The 14,717-nt window shown below is 42.4% G+C and overlaps 1 protein-coding gene across 3 annotated transcripts in view; it reads left to right on the forward strand.

The window, feature by feature from the left end:
• Nucleotides 1-14,717, forward strand: part of LOC119457690 (probable Rho GTPase-activating protein CG5521) — a 79,439-nt gene that overhangs the window by 48,338 nt on the left and 16,384 nt on the right. For all 3 annotated transcript variants that reach the window (XM_037719334.2, XM_049670323.1, XM_049670322.1), the window contains 11 exons: nucleotides 1,920-1,978; nucleotides 2,386-2,494; nucleotides 3,608-3,718; nucleotides 4,643-4,711; nucleotides 5,941-6,051; nucleotides 7,032-7,295; nucleotides 7,947-8,150; nucleotides 9,756-9,903; nucleotides 11,915-12,102; nucleotides 12,771-12,952; nucleotides 14,210-14,317. In XM_037719334.2, coding sequence (XP_037575262.1) covers nucleotides 1,920-1,978; nucleotides 2,386-2,494; nucleotides 3,608-3,718; nucleotides 4,643-4,711; nucleotides 5,941-6,051; nucleotides 7,032-7,295; nucleotides 7,947-8,150; nucleotides 9,756-9,903; nucleotides 11,915-12,102; nucleotides 12,771-12,952; nucleotides 14,210-14,317 — 1,553 coding nt within the window. The remainder of the gene's footprint in view (nucleotides 1-1,919; nucleotides 1,979-2,385; nucleotides 2,495-3,607; nucleotides 3,719-4,642; nucleotides 4,712-5,940; nucleotides 6,052-7,031; nucleotides 7,296-7,946; nucleotides 8,151-9,755; nucleotides 9,904-11,914; nucleotides 12,103-12,770; nucleotides 12,953-14,209; nucleotides 14,318-14,717) is intronic.

The following is a 14,717-nucleotide window of genomic DNA, read 5'->3' on the forward strand; positions in this document are numbered from 1 at the left end:
TGAGGTCGTGCCAGACGGCATTTCGCAATCACAGCGTCGCCGGGCACGACCTGAAGTCATCCATGTGGTGCGTCTTAAACCTTTCTACGCCCGCTGACGAACTTAGGTACTTTGTTACTTTTTTTTCTCTTTATTACGCGTGGTTTTGTTTATATACGCTTTCACATTTGTTTGTAGCATCGGGACGATGCTTTTTAAGGGGAGGGTATTGACACGTATACATGTTTATCTTTCACCGGTGGCCGCTTTCCACCGGCTAACAAATGTTAAACGTTATCGCTCGGCGCAGGACGCGCCTGTATCGGAAGTTTCTAGAACATTATCGATGCTTCTTTCCATTGCCTGTTTTCACCGACGCTTCTGTTATCTGATTGCATGACTGACGCGAATTGTCTAGAACTTTCTGGAAGACACGCGGGCATCAGGGATTAATCTAGAACCTTCGATGACTCAGGTATAAACGCCGACGCGTTTCGCCGCTGATCAGATTTTCGACGATCGCCGACTGTGTTCGCCGCTATCGTTGTGCTTTGAGTGTACCTTGCTTTTGTGGGCACAGGTTCGCCCAATAAACAACCCGTTTCGTCGTACACTGTTTTACGACTGTTTTCTTCAGCGTCACTACTACGTGACAATATGAATGAGGTTATACTGTAATGAAAAATATTAAACATGACACTAAAATGACTTGGACATACCGGTATATGCAGTGCACAGGAGGATAGCAACACTTCCAAAAAAAATTGGAGCACTTCTTTAGTTCTCTGTGTTCTCATCTACATGTGTTTGCACTAAATCTTTCATCTTTCATGTTAACAAGTAAAGGTTTATAGACAAAATGAAAGAATGTTTCCTTATATGCGCTTTGGACAATGCATGCACTCATAAAACAAATTAAGAAAGAACCATTGACCTAAAATGGATTGTAGAAACGCCAATGAAAAAAAGCTTGCAATAGGCACCTCGTAATATCAGCAGCACTGGTGACTTGCACATCTGATTCTCTTGTATTCTGCTACCTGTGCATGCATTTTCCAAGATGCTTTTATGTTCCGTGTTTTTCCAATAAACAGACCATTAAGTCAGTGCCATCCCGTGTAGTTCTAATACTTGTGTTTACGTTATGGACTCTTTTTTTCAACATGTTCTGCTATTGCAATCTTGCCCAACTTTCTCTTGTACTTTTGAATGCTTGCCACACCATCCCGTGCCCTCGGTTTCCTGTTTCCTTCTTTGTGCAGGCCCATTCAGACCTTCACTTTGGTCTTGTGCACCTTGGCTAACTAAGTCAGAAAAATAGTATTTTTTGTCACCCAACAATAATCATATTTTGAATGCGCTTCAATAAATAACGCACAGGGCAAGCTGCATTTCTGTCAGTAAAGCTAACACACAGTCGTCAGCGAAAAAAGGAAGTGCATGCGATGATAATGATCATTATTGGTATTAGAACGCAAGTGCATTTGAATGGGTGAGGCATGGTTATTTGGTGTACACGAACCATGTACACGAAGCAATTGCTGTAAAGTAATTCTTATTCGTGAGTTCAATATTTTGTATTTTGACCACACCTTAATGTTATCAATAATTGGGGTGTACTAAATGTCACTAAATGCTAGTATTGTGGTGGAAGTGCATATTGCATGCGAGACCAATTTTCTTAAAATGCAGGCCATTCGAGAGAGTTGTGAAAATTAGGTCCGCATTGTTTGCGGTATCCTTTCTCATCTGAAGGAAAAGCTCATATTCTGCTGTTAAAATTTCCGTAGATTGTGCTCCTTTGATGGAATCATAGGCCTGTATCTTTTTATTTCCACCTGAATCGTGTTCAAAAAACATCATCTTCTTGAATATCATATTATTTGCCATTGCCAACAATTTGTAGTACCTACTTACGTGAAGTGCTTTTGTATTTTCAGGAACTTATTGTAGACTTGCTGCTGAAAGCAGGCAAGACAGACCCTGATGGAATGGCAAGGTAAGCGAAGGATGTGCCCGCCCCCTGGCTACTATAGACAATGTACTAGTAGCAGGTACTATCAACAGAATTGTGATACCAGTTTCTGGTATGGGCTTGTAAGCATTGTCCTTCAATTTCTTTTGTTTATTTGTTGATATTCGCGAATTTTTGCAAAAGTTTGACCCTAAATCAAGGTGTCGCTTCTTACAATTGGTAAAATTTTGGCTTTCTCTCTTAAATTCAGCAAATTTTATTCATATCAGTTTGCCAGTTTTCTGATGAGAGCTTTTTAGCATTTTGCACATTTGAATAGAAGCTAGGGGCTGCTGTATAGGAAATACGTGCTGTAGCTTCCCTTTAAATCGTACAACATGTTTTGTGTCTGCATGAGTGATGTGTTTTTGTCTCTGGTGGTTGAATCCTAGGTGTACAGCTTTAAGCTCCCTGGGGATCTTTGCCTACGAGGAACTTGCCCACCAAACAGGCCATCCCAAGGCTCGGGAAGCCATCGGAGTCCTGCTTTTGTCCATAAGGGTAAGCTCAATTTTCACTAATTCGTTTCTATTTTCTTCTTCTTCTTTTTTTTTTTTAATTGCATGCCATTATTAAGTATGACAGTGAAATTACAACATTTCAAACTCTAACAGGCTACAATGCCCATTTAATTTGAAGAAATTTCAGTTAACCTGTTATGCTTTCTGCGTGATTTAAACCTACTTTATTGAAATCACACTTTTCTTTTTTTTTTTTCCTTCTTTCTTTTTTCCTGCACTTTCGCTTTTGCTGGGCGGCGCAGTTCAGTAAGCTCTTGTATGAACAAGAGTTGCGAGACTTCAATGTTGACACTCAAAACAGTGTTTTTATGGAATTCTTCTTCCTGCAATAAGGCTGGTCTTATTGAATTCCTTGAATCGTGCAGAAGCTATTGATAACTGGCTTAGCGAAATCTCAGGAACTGACTTTTCTCAAAATTTTCTGGAACGTTAATAAAGGAAGCTTGCACAAAATTATAACCAGGTGGGATAAACAAAAATGGTCCTCATATTCGAAATAAGCACATGCATTTAATGACATTCGATATATACATATCTACAAGTTTCTCAGCGCCATAAATAGATGAGTAGAGATTTTTTTTTAATGTTTTCGTCTAGGACCAGATCGCCCCTTAAGAAAGGAAAGAGGTGTGAGAATATGCATTGTATGTGCACTTAACACATGTTTCATAGTTGTCTCTTGGGTTATGCTTTGTTTTGCTGTAGGTAACTGCTAGTAATTAAAACAAAATACTGTGGTCCACACAAACCTGAAACTACTTATATTAGGAACAGCTACATATTGAAAACATATTGCTTTATTTTCGTGATGCTTGTCACTGGTTTGCTCAGGATGTTTTTTTTTTTACAGAAAGTATAGGCAGAGCTACATATTTACCACAAGTATGTAGGTTAAGCAACTTCTTCAGAATACAAATATTGCATTAGGGTTGGAACAAGAAGTGGTATTTCTTTTGCGTTATAAGTCCATTAGGATAATTTTGTCAAAGTTTTGCCATTATTAAATTTTGCCTGTGTAAAAGCATAATTTGTGATGCACATGTGCTAGGTTGGGCTGTTCATCATATGCATTACCTATGTGTTTCCTGCGCAGCATCACAACCACACAATTGCGCAAGTTGCGGGCGACATGCTGCGATTGTTATGTGACCATGCGGCCTACCTCACGGGACAGATGGACCAGGTTGCTGGGATTGTTGTCGAAGTAAGCACTGCATGACAGCTGCATTTTCTTAGAAGGATTTCTTGTCATGCTAACTTGCGAAACATTTTTGAATGGGCAGCAAGCATGTCCTTTTTTTATTTGTTTGTTTGCCTGCATGTGTGTGTGCCAGCCATGTGGCCATGTTTATTCATTTTTTATTTTTCCTTGTGTGCATTCTCTCTTTTTTAATGTGTCCTTCTGTGCTCAGAGTGCAGACGTTCTGTAGCTGAGCATATAAAGTAATCCTGAGGTTGTTTAATTGACTTTTGGCCTTCACAATAGGATATCAACGAATAGAGTGCACATGCAAACATGTGTTAGGTTCTTATGGCAATTAAATGGCCTTGCACCTCCGCACTGCTGCCTGCTTTATTTGATGTGTATGTACTGCAGGATACCCAACGTAGTGCTTCAGCATCTGTGCCACAGTGGTTGATGTGTGTGTGTTACAATATCTGGCGACAACATGCTCATTCTGATGGGCACAGAATGTGAAATTCCATGCGCATAACAGCCCATGAAAGAAGCGCGGGTGGCAGTGGCTGAATTTACTTTTAAAGCCTTGTGCTACGACATTGTTCATAACCTTAGTGTAGCTTTGGGACACGATTTGTTCAATGTAGTTGAGTTCGAAATAGTTGATGTTTTTTTGTGTTTGTTTCAGGATTTTTTTTTGTTTTTGCTTTTAACCTTAAAAAACACGGAAGACTGCACAATGACATTGTTAATCGTATTTGAGCTGTTTTGAAGTAGCAGTTTTTTTGTTTTTTTCACCTCTTACTTTCATTAGCAATTCTTAAACACTGCGTTTCACGGTTGCATGCCTAGAGGTGTAATTTGTCTGTTTACACTCGAGTCCTAAAATGTAATATTCCAAAAAGGATTTCACGTTTTGCTTACACTCTTTTTTTCCTGCACTCTTAGGTGGTAGCATCTACGATCCACAACCTTCTCCCCAGTGATGATTCTGATGTAAAGGAGGAGAACAAAAAGGTGATTATTAGGTTTTCTACTTTGATTCTTGCTAGTTGTCTAACAAATTACTGTTAGTTGCTTTGGATATTCTTATTTATAGAGGCTAATCTGATCAGAATGGAAACCTTGTTATCAATTCGTGATTAATGACACCATACAGACGAATACAAAGCTTAAAAACAATGTGTGTCCTCTTGAAATCTATGCCTTGTGCTTGTCCATGTGGTGTTAGAAATCAGTGGAATGCCAATCAGACACAGCTGTTTCAATCTGTTTCTCGAGTATTTAGGTTGCTAATGCTGTATTGTTGCATGTTTTTAAATCACTGCTGTTACAAACAAGTCTCTCAAGTTGTAGGATGACCTCTGATGTTATCTGCCACTACCTGTGCACCAAATGTCATTCATTGGCATTATGCAGGATCAAGCTGGTTGATGACTTGCCGTAGTTTTGTTTCTTTCTCTGTGAAACGATACGTACGGTACGGTACACACTGTAATGAGCCGTACCGGTACACGGTACAGCATGGCTCATTGAGCATTTATGTATATCATGTATTCCTTGTCGATTGTTTCATCTTGTGGTAGAAGTAACAGTTGTAGTATCATTTGTTAGCTGGGAAACAATGCAACAATAAAGATAATGAGCACATGCATAAGTACACGGCTGGCAACTTATGAAGTGGGTGTGTAGACATCCATGTGAAGATTGCAGATGGGTAGTGCGAAAATGCTATGGAAGCAGGCAGTGACAAGGGTGTGATATGTAGTCATGTGCGATACAAGATAAGTTGAGTTACCTGATGTGGTTCACCGTCAGTGACCCCACTATTCCTCCCCTCCCCCCGCCCCTTAATTGCCCCCCTCCTATCACCATGATGTGCCAAGTGATAGAGTGTCCTCCTGCACCCTCAATGAAAATAAAGAATTGCGCTCTACTCTTTCAACAGAAAAGTTCTGATGCCACCCCTGTGTTTGGCTAAAATAGAGCAGATGCAAGGCAGTGGGTATCAGCATTGCTGTACAGCCGATCAGAAGGGCAGCAGGGCTAGAACGCTCCTGTTTCTGAACAAACAATATGGTTATACAAATATTGCTACCTGTTCGGGGCATTTACTTTTTAACTATGCTTTTGTGATGTGGTGCTAAAGGGTGTAAAGCTGACTTACGCCATAGTGTTGTTTTTCCGGTGATTGCAGTAGTTGCAGATTGCAGGAACAGTCTGGGCACAATGCTCTTACATTTCAGCTGGTGCTATCACTTCTCTTCTGCTTGGCTGACTGGTGCATGAACATTCCACTACGTGCCCTGACAACACCCCAGGCTGATGGCTGCTCCCCACTTCTGTCCACTTTAAACGTAAGACATTTTGTTTGTAAGTCATTTTTTGTGCAAACGTTTGCACAAAAGTCGGATGGTTCATTAAGATGAGATAGTAGTGAACTCTATAGGAACATGGCTGAAACGTTCAGTTGAAACATTTCGTAAGGCTGTTGATCGGGGTGTGATAAGTGGTGGTGAATGTGTGATGAATGATGCACTAGTGGAGGTGATCAGCGATGTGAAACAGAAAGCAGTGACCATGGTCAACAAGTAGCTGAGGAGGAGCTCTGCGATGGAGAATGATGTAGAGCAGGAAATCGGCGGCATCAATCGTGCAGCTGGTCGGGGCTGCTCGAGTGATCACACACTGCATGGTATAATCTGTAGCGACCGCACCCAATTTGTTTTCTGTGGTCGATGTCTGGAGGAGGTCTAGCAAGTTCGGCCCAATGCAGAAAAAAATAGGCTCAGTATGGACTTCGGTCGGCTGAAGGCGATCGAGCATCGGAACTTTCTTCTGCTGTTAGCAGAGGGTCATTGGTGTGTCATGACAATATACAATAGTTAATGTATGAATGAAATCATAATAAAAAGGGATGAATGTAACATTAATAAATTGCATACTTTAATTAATGTTCTAATGCCATATATACTGTGTTTTTCTTGGTAAAGAAAAAGACATGCTCATCAAAGTAGTAGTAGTAGTAAACTTTATTTCGGAAAACTGTCGGTATCCTACGATGGGGTTTTCCGAACTAAAGTTTAGAAGCTTATCTAATATGGTGTTCTTGCCTCACCCAACTTTCAAAATTTGATATGATTAGTAGAATAGGTCACTGACCAATGTCAAAAAAACAACAAAGCATGACGCTTTGTAATCTGTACCGATCCGGTTGTTCACAATTGAGGTGTCCAGCTTGTATAAATTATAACATCAGGTTTCATGCAACTGTGCTGAGGCCAACGGACGATAACGAAAAAGAATTAAAGAACTTCCCCATCCTTTTGCGGTGTAGGTGTTGGACCACATCCTGACTGGCAAGAGCCCACTGCTGCGGCCGGACGTCTTGTCCCTGCTGCAAGCACTCTGCCCAAGCATCGTCCTTGCAGACATTGAAGCACAGCCGGGTGAAGGCCAAGCCAAGGCGCCTCACTCCAGCACCTTGGCCCACCTGCCTGGGGGTGGAAAGATCGCTCGTTCCATTGCAAGTTTTGTGCCGCCGGCTGTGCTTCAAAATGATCTTCGGAAGAGTGGCAACGTGAAGCTTGCTGCCAGAATGGTTAGTCTTTCTTTTTACAGCAATGGCTGTTGAGTGTTCGTCAAATGAAATTTGGACTTCTGCGCTTGCGTAGTGTATGGTATGTGGACACTACAGGGAAAGAGTAGAGATGCTGCGTAGAGGAGTTTAGAGGGGAAGTGAAAAGAGCATATGTGATTGAAACATTGCATGTACAGTGTGGCCCACTGTTAAAGGGAGCACACAAGTGTAGAGCATGTGCGAAATGTTTGCCCTGGTAGGTGTACCATTGCACCTTTCTTATACACCTGTGCAGTGCATTGGCATGGCTTCAGCTAATGCTTGCAGCTGGAGCTCCAGCAAAGTGAGAGCTGAGCATCCGGTTGTTTCCTTTAACAGTGGACCACACTGTGCAGGGTGGTGTCAGGAGTAGTGTGCGTGCATGTGGCATGCATTTGTTGGGGGATACTCAGAAACACACGAAAATACTTAGTACTATGTGCGCTGCTATATAGAGAGCACTGCCCCACCCTTTACTGGATGCCTGTGTTTGTGTGTACATGTGCGCAGGAGTGCGCATAAAAAGCCATAGTGATTTTGGGGGAATGTATTTTATTCAACTCAAACTTCTACTAATCCATGCAAAAATGTTTGGCCACAAGGAGCTTGGATTGATGACCGTGCTTGTTTCAGGTTTTGATTCACCTGCTTCATCAGCTTGGCCACTTCCCAATGGGACTGGGTGCGGCGCAGCTTACCAGTCTGGTGGCAGAGCAGGATGATGTGCCCGCGCTCCGCGACAGTGAGCTGTCCAAGGAGGTCTTCTCAGCACCCAACATTCAGCTCTTCGTCCTCAACAACATGGCCATACTGTCGCTTGTTGAGATTCCCGCTGAGGTAATTGGAACACGTGCCGTCTTGGTAACGTGGGGATGAATCTGCTGACGAGGCATCGGTGGGATAGTTGGTTGGCTATTGTTGCTGTAAAAGCAGTGTACTTGTAGACACATACACAAACAATAAAGGGACAAGCAGGAGCACTGAACTGTAACCAAAGGTTTATTGCTGCAAGACAAGTGTTTGTGTTATGTAGTGCCAGAATTCAAATGTCTGTGCAAGTGAAATGTTTGGAAACAATCGAAGGTGCACATCGAAGGGATGAGATTTTGAAATTGTGGAATAAACCACAATGCCACAGGAGACAGAACCTGAACTTTTTTTTCATCCATACAACATATAGATGACAGGTGTACAGACAAGAAAGTAATTGGATTCGGCTTGACTAGGTCTATGTGCTGTACCAGTAATTGGCAACATGTACCAAAAATGTTTATAAATACAACCTATATACATTCGTACATATGTACAGCACATGTGTTATACATATGTATGTGTATGTGTACATGTTTCTGTGTTGTACATACGTATGTGTATACAGCAAAAAGACAGAACTGATTGATAGACCACTCTTGCCTTTGCGACAATCAGATGCATAAAAAAAATCTTCTTTCACTTTCTGAAAGAAGAAAAATATTGAGCATTCTTGTTTGTGTCTTTTATTAGTGTTTGAGTATGTGTCTAAACGTGCACTGCTTTTAAAAACAGCAATGGTGGATGAATATTGGGCATATTTCACTTCTGGCTTTTAGGGAATGCACCTATGTTCCCTGATTCAGGTAACCTGGGCACAGTTATGGATTGTAGCTAGAGTATTGTTATACTGGTGTCACATGGCACACTTTCGATCACAATCGAATCTGGATCGAAATTCTCGACCACGATTGGCTCCTTACCACAGCTTGCGCAAAGGAGCCAATCATGAACAGGAAATCCAAACCCAATCAGGCTCGATTGCCATTTAAGTGTGCCGTGTGACACCTGCGTGAAAGAAAGTTGGAGAAATCTGTTTTGCAAAATTATTCAGAGTGTTGGTTTTGCTGCTGTTTTTGACTGGGCAGCATTTCAATGTCATTGTTGCAGTTGCTGCCTGCTTTATTTGGGTGTTTGTTTATTTGACTATCTGTGAAAAAAGTCTGTATTTTGACACTGTTGTTAATTTGACAGGAAAGCTGTAAGGAATTGTAGCATATTCTTATAACCCCTGGAAACATCAGTTGATCATAATAGTGCCCAGTCTGGCACTTAATACTGTCACCTCTATCACAGGACTGCAAACGACAAACACAATTTTTCATTTTGCCATTAATAATAAAGCACTGTGGCCTAAAAGTGCTGCCTCTGCAGTAGGGGCAGTCCTTCACGAGTAGTGGATATATTGGCTTCAAAAAGATCTAGACGCATCATTACACATGTAAAAGCCATCCTCTCTCAATCTTTCATTTGGTCTATTGTTCATCACGTCCTTTTAGCTAAACCATTTCTTGAATTAGGAAACTTTTAGGAAAGCTCACAGAATCTAACTTGGTCAAGTAAGGAACCGAGTTAAAGAAAAAGAAAAGCAGATAGAAAGTAAAGATGCCTGCAACTGCTTTCTGCTTCTAGGAAACTTCTGGAGGTGCTGCAAGTGTGGGCCTCACAACGGGCAAGTCCCAAGTGCGAGCTATCGTGCGTGACCTGAGTGGGAAATTTTCTTGGGACTGTCTGACACTGTACGGACCTCATGGCTGCCGTGCAGGCTCCTATCCACCTGGTGAGATGCTTCCTTACTCCACCTTTCTTAGAGAAAAAAAAAATCATGCAGATTCCACGCACTGTGGGAATCGATTATAAGAAAAGCATTCTGTGCTGTTGGCGTTGATACACAATAGTTGGCGGTGATGTTGATAGCATACGAGAGTCGCAGGGTGATGTTAAATGTTACCTTGCATGCACCACTTGCATTTTTCTTCTTAGTAAACAGAACACACTGTGTTACATGTTTGCTCGAGGGTGCACCATTGTTCGTAGCCTGCGAGAAGGTGAGCACGGTCCTTGCCTCGCACGATGCATCACATCGTGGCTGAAGTGTTGATTTGCTGGACGACTGCTTGTATAGCGTCTTTTTGACGCTTTGGCACTTAAATGCGGCTTTGCATCTGCACACCCTGCATCAGTTTTCCACGTAGACAAACTTGCATGGTGTTTTTCAAAAATAGCAGGAACGTGCCATACCGTACCTTCAATTTACATTTCTCCAGCTGCTGCCGTGTGTAGTAGTAGCATTTCCCTTATTGAACAGACCCCAAATGAGGCATGCAATCTGACGGCGCCTTTCCCCTCTCCCACGCTCCTCCCATGCACAGGGATGTGCGTTTTCCTATTAAAATTGCAACAAAATAAAGATTTCGCCTTTACCACTGTTCTGTTCTTGCCCAAATTTAACAGAAAGATCGAATTTTATGGCCTGGATCATTCAGTATAACACTTGGCATGGTTAGATGCCTGGTTTACAAAGAAAAATATTGAATTTGCCTTTGTCTGCACTCTTCGCAGTAACTGATGTTTAAAACATGGCGGCTATGTCACTTCCTGATGATGATGATACATGGATTTTATTGGCGCAAGGGCCAGGGATGGCCAAAGAGCGCCAAGAAAGATAGTATGAAGCAGTCTATCCTATGTCTGCCGTACGGAAAAGCATGTCCTTCAATGTTTGTTTCCATTAATCACTTAGAGATGCATCCAAAAAACATAGACGAAAGCAACCTGTCATTTTTCTCTTAAAAACCAGACAAGTAACATTGCGAAGTGCTAAACTGAACAAGCCAGACATTAAATGCAATCTTGCTGCGAAATTTTAGCAAGAACAGAGTATCGGCAGCACAAAAAAAGATTTTTTTTTTTCTTTTTTACAATTTTAAGAGAAAAACGCTCATCCCTGTGTGCGAGCTGCTGCAAGCAATGAGTGGCTTGCACTCGTTCCGACTGAATTGGCTCTACCCATTCCCTGTTATGTCTCTCTACCTTCTCTCTACCATTCTATCTACCTCATCTCTAGACTGTTGCGTTTGAGTATTAAAGTAAGCGTGTACGGGCTGCAGCTTTTGCAATGCTTTTGTGGCCATAATTACAGCCGTCCAGAGGACATTGTGACGAGCGCCAGGGAGCTTTCCTTGGAAAGGTGTCATAGACCAATCAGGCATGCTTTCTGATATCGCCACAGCAGTGGAATAGTCGAAGGAAGAGGCAAAGGAAGGTTCACTTTAAGAAAGAAGAGAGTGTTTGTGCGGGCGTTGAGGAGGGAGGAGATTTGCAGGCATGCTTGTTTTGCTTCAAACAACTTCAGTGTGTGGCTACAGTGGCATTCAGCATCCTCACATGGCAGCTTCTGGAGGATGTGGACTTGCTGTTGCTATAACTTTAATGCCCATTGTACACATGCACATAGGAGTGTCCCAGCCGATCACGATCGAGCTTGATCTAGTCAGGTTGCCTCGATTGATTGGCTGCCTTACACAGCTTCAACAAAGGAGCCAATTGCATTTGAGAAATTCGATCCCAATTAGGCTCAATTGTCGTACAAAGCGCACCATGTACACCTGTATCAGACACATGGGCGGAGCAGTGGTAAGATCAACCTGCTGGTCTAAACTTTCTTGTAACAAATCGCACTCATTTTGTTTCTTTGGTCAGCAAGTCATGTTGGGGCATGATACATACATGCGCACCTCGTTTGCCAGAAGTGTTGCTTGGTTTGCAGTTTCTTTTTCTGCATCACCTAGGACCTGTTCCTGACCCGTGCCTTCACTACACCACTCACCGTGGCCGAAACCTGGACCTTCAGGAGCAGCAACGCTGCCAGGCCGATGCTGCCACCCGAGATTCGGGGCGCCGAAGTCCCCTTCATCGGCCACCCGATCAACTACCGCTGCTGGAAAATACGCAGGACAACTATGACAACCTGGATGATGTGAGCATTGCAAGATTCTAAAAAAAAGCGCCTGTATAGTCAGCTTCCGTTATTTAAACCTTGACGGGACCAGCAGAATTGATTTAATTATCCGGCAGCCCAAATTAAAAGAAGCGTAGAAAAAAAAAACATCCAAATACACTGCTGTTTCATTTGCACTTATTCGCACTTTCTGCATTCCGACCGTGGTTGAGGCTTGGCGTGCATTTATCTTGCTAATTACACAATGTCGCCTGAGAGCTCTAGCTGCAGTACATACCTTTGGTGAATCTCAGTATGGGCATAAGGTGTTTTAGCTGAAAGATAAGTCATTGGACTTATCGTACCTTTTGTAGCACTGCCAGGAATCCCCCACACATGTGCAGGTCTGTACAGGGAGGCTCAGTGTGAAAGAAAATATGACAATGATAATCAAGCAACAATCAATATAGGATCGTAACGTGAGACCTCACTTGCTAAAGTTGCTTTCCTGTCGAAGACTCTGCCTAATTGTGCATTGTCGATTTTAAGGCACAAAACAAGAACCATCTTAGGTTCTGAATCGATTTCAGGCCAACATCATTCCCTTTCATATTTATCAACACTGCACAGCCACGCGATGTTCCTGTCACTTTCCTGAAGACAGAGAAAGCAAGCAGTTGCTTGCTTGTGTCACACTGTCTGTGCAGCTGCTGCAGTACATTGGGCACACAAGCCCCGAGTGCGTGCAATTGCCCTGCCAGCGGCTCAACTCGGCACCCAAGGCCACTGATGAATTGGCAGGCATCCGCGAGGCCGAGACCGTCCACCTGCTGCTCAACCAGCATTCCCAGGAAGTCCAGCATACTGCGCAGGCTGCCTACAGCTCAGAGTGAGTGCTTGTGTACTGTGTCATAGGCATGATAAAAATTCAGCCTGCCCAGTCGCTCTGAAATGCACGGTAGCCACTGTTCCACTGCAGCAATGCCACGTCCTCAGTCATTTCGTACCTGTTGTTGCTAGAGCATGGACAACATTCACCGGGCTCTTCTGCCACTCTGTGCCTGTGATGAAAGTTGGCATGGCACTAACCATGCCCCTCATACTGTGACCAACTACTGGGAATGTTGCACTCTCTAAGTGACAGCCTTTTTTTGCATCACTGGGCAAGAAGTGAAAAAAATACAGCAGGCGGTGACCATGCTAGGCAAGCTACTATGCATGCATGTGCTCTGAAATTCGAGAGCTTTTGCAATAGTGTATACTATACAGGTTGCCTATAAAGCCACTCCATATTGGAAGATCATATATAGCTTTACGAATTGTGCACCTATTTGGGTAGAACGAATTCCATGTTGGATTGTGTAATTCAAGAATTTCTCTGTTGTGCAGACAACTGCGCATAATGGCATCATCAATGACCTTGTCCTGGGATCACAGACTTGTCATGTGTAAAGGACATTTCAGACTCATTGTTAGCCGCTTACTATAGCTACTAGAAACGTTGCAGAGGTTTCAGCCACTGGCAGACTGCTTTTAGGAATTTGTTTATCAAATGATGCAACAGGCACATGAACAACTGGAAGGGTGTATTCAAGATGTCTTCACAAAGGTGCCATCAGAGTATCTTTAGAAGCCTTTGAATGCAAGACCTAAATAGTTGGGATTATTTTGTTTAATTTCTATATTTTTCATCAGCATTATGCTGTTTTTAGTCATGGTAGTGATCCAGTATAATGTACTTAACTTTTGATTTTGCTGAACTTTTCATTTTTTTTTAAGTTGTCTCTGTGACCATTGAATTGCACAGGATCGTTGCATAAGTAAGACTTATCGCATTGTAGTATTGAAGTGTGTCATCCTCCTTATTCTCTTTGTCACAATTGCATTTTATGAAGTCAACTGCTGCACCCGTATCACAGTTTTAATGCATTAGCATTCTTTGGGTACCTTACGCACTTATTTGTTCATGTTTTGATGCAATGCTAATATTTAAAGTCTATGCTGCAGTTTTACTACATAAAACTGCAGCATTGTTCACGTCGGCCAATAAACTGCTTAAATATTGTGGGGATGGTAACATTTCATAAAAATTCACTAGAATCTGCTCACTGTTAACCATGCTAAAGATAGCGACTTTGCCGTACAGGATGCTGGCAAAGGCTGCTACCCCACCCAATCCAACCGAGCCACTGTCGCCGTTCCAGTACTCACGGCTGCTTCTGGAAAACTTCAACTTCTTCGCATGGGAAAAGAGGTTAGTGCTTTGTAGACAGTGATTGCCGAGTTGTATTCAAAAGTTTGAGACTGAATCTGCTTGCTTTTCCAGCTTCTCATTCTGCTACTTTTTCTTGCGCCTCTCACATGCCAAAGTGAAATTTGCTTTACTCTAAATCGCACTAACCTTCTTCTTTACTTTTCCGTCAATACCTGGGGACAGTATTTATCTCTCCTTTTATTACTGTGCCGTGTGTTACTCTTGGTTATCATCTCCGTGCATGTCATGTTCTGCATGGTAGGATGCTAGCTAGCACTCTGTCCTCCTGCCTCATTCTCCCCTTTTTTTTTTAATTTTGTGCTACTTCTATTATGACAGAAAGGCCCGGAAAGCACTAATGCACTTTTTCATTTTTCCGTGTGTACAAGTAGCGGACGAA

Source organism: Dermacentor silvarum, chromosome 7, assembly GCF_013339745.2.
Source record: "Dermacentor silvarum isolate Dsil-2018 chromosome 7, BIME_Dsil_1.4, whole genome shotgun sequence".
NCBI classification, from domain to species: Eukaryota; Metazoa; Arthropoda; class Arachnida; order Ixodida; family Ixodidae; genus Dermacentor; species Dermacentor silvarum.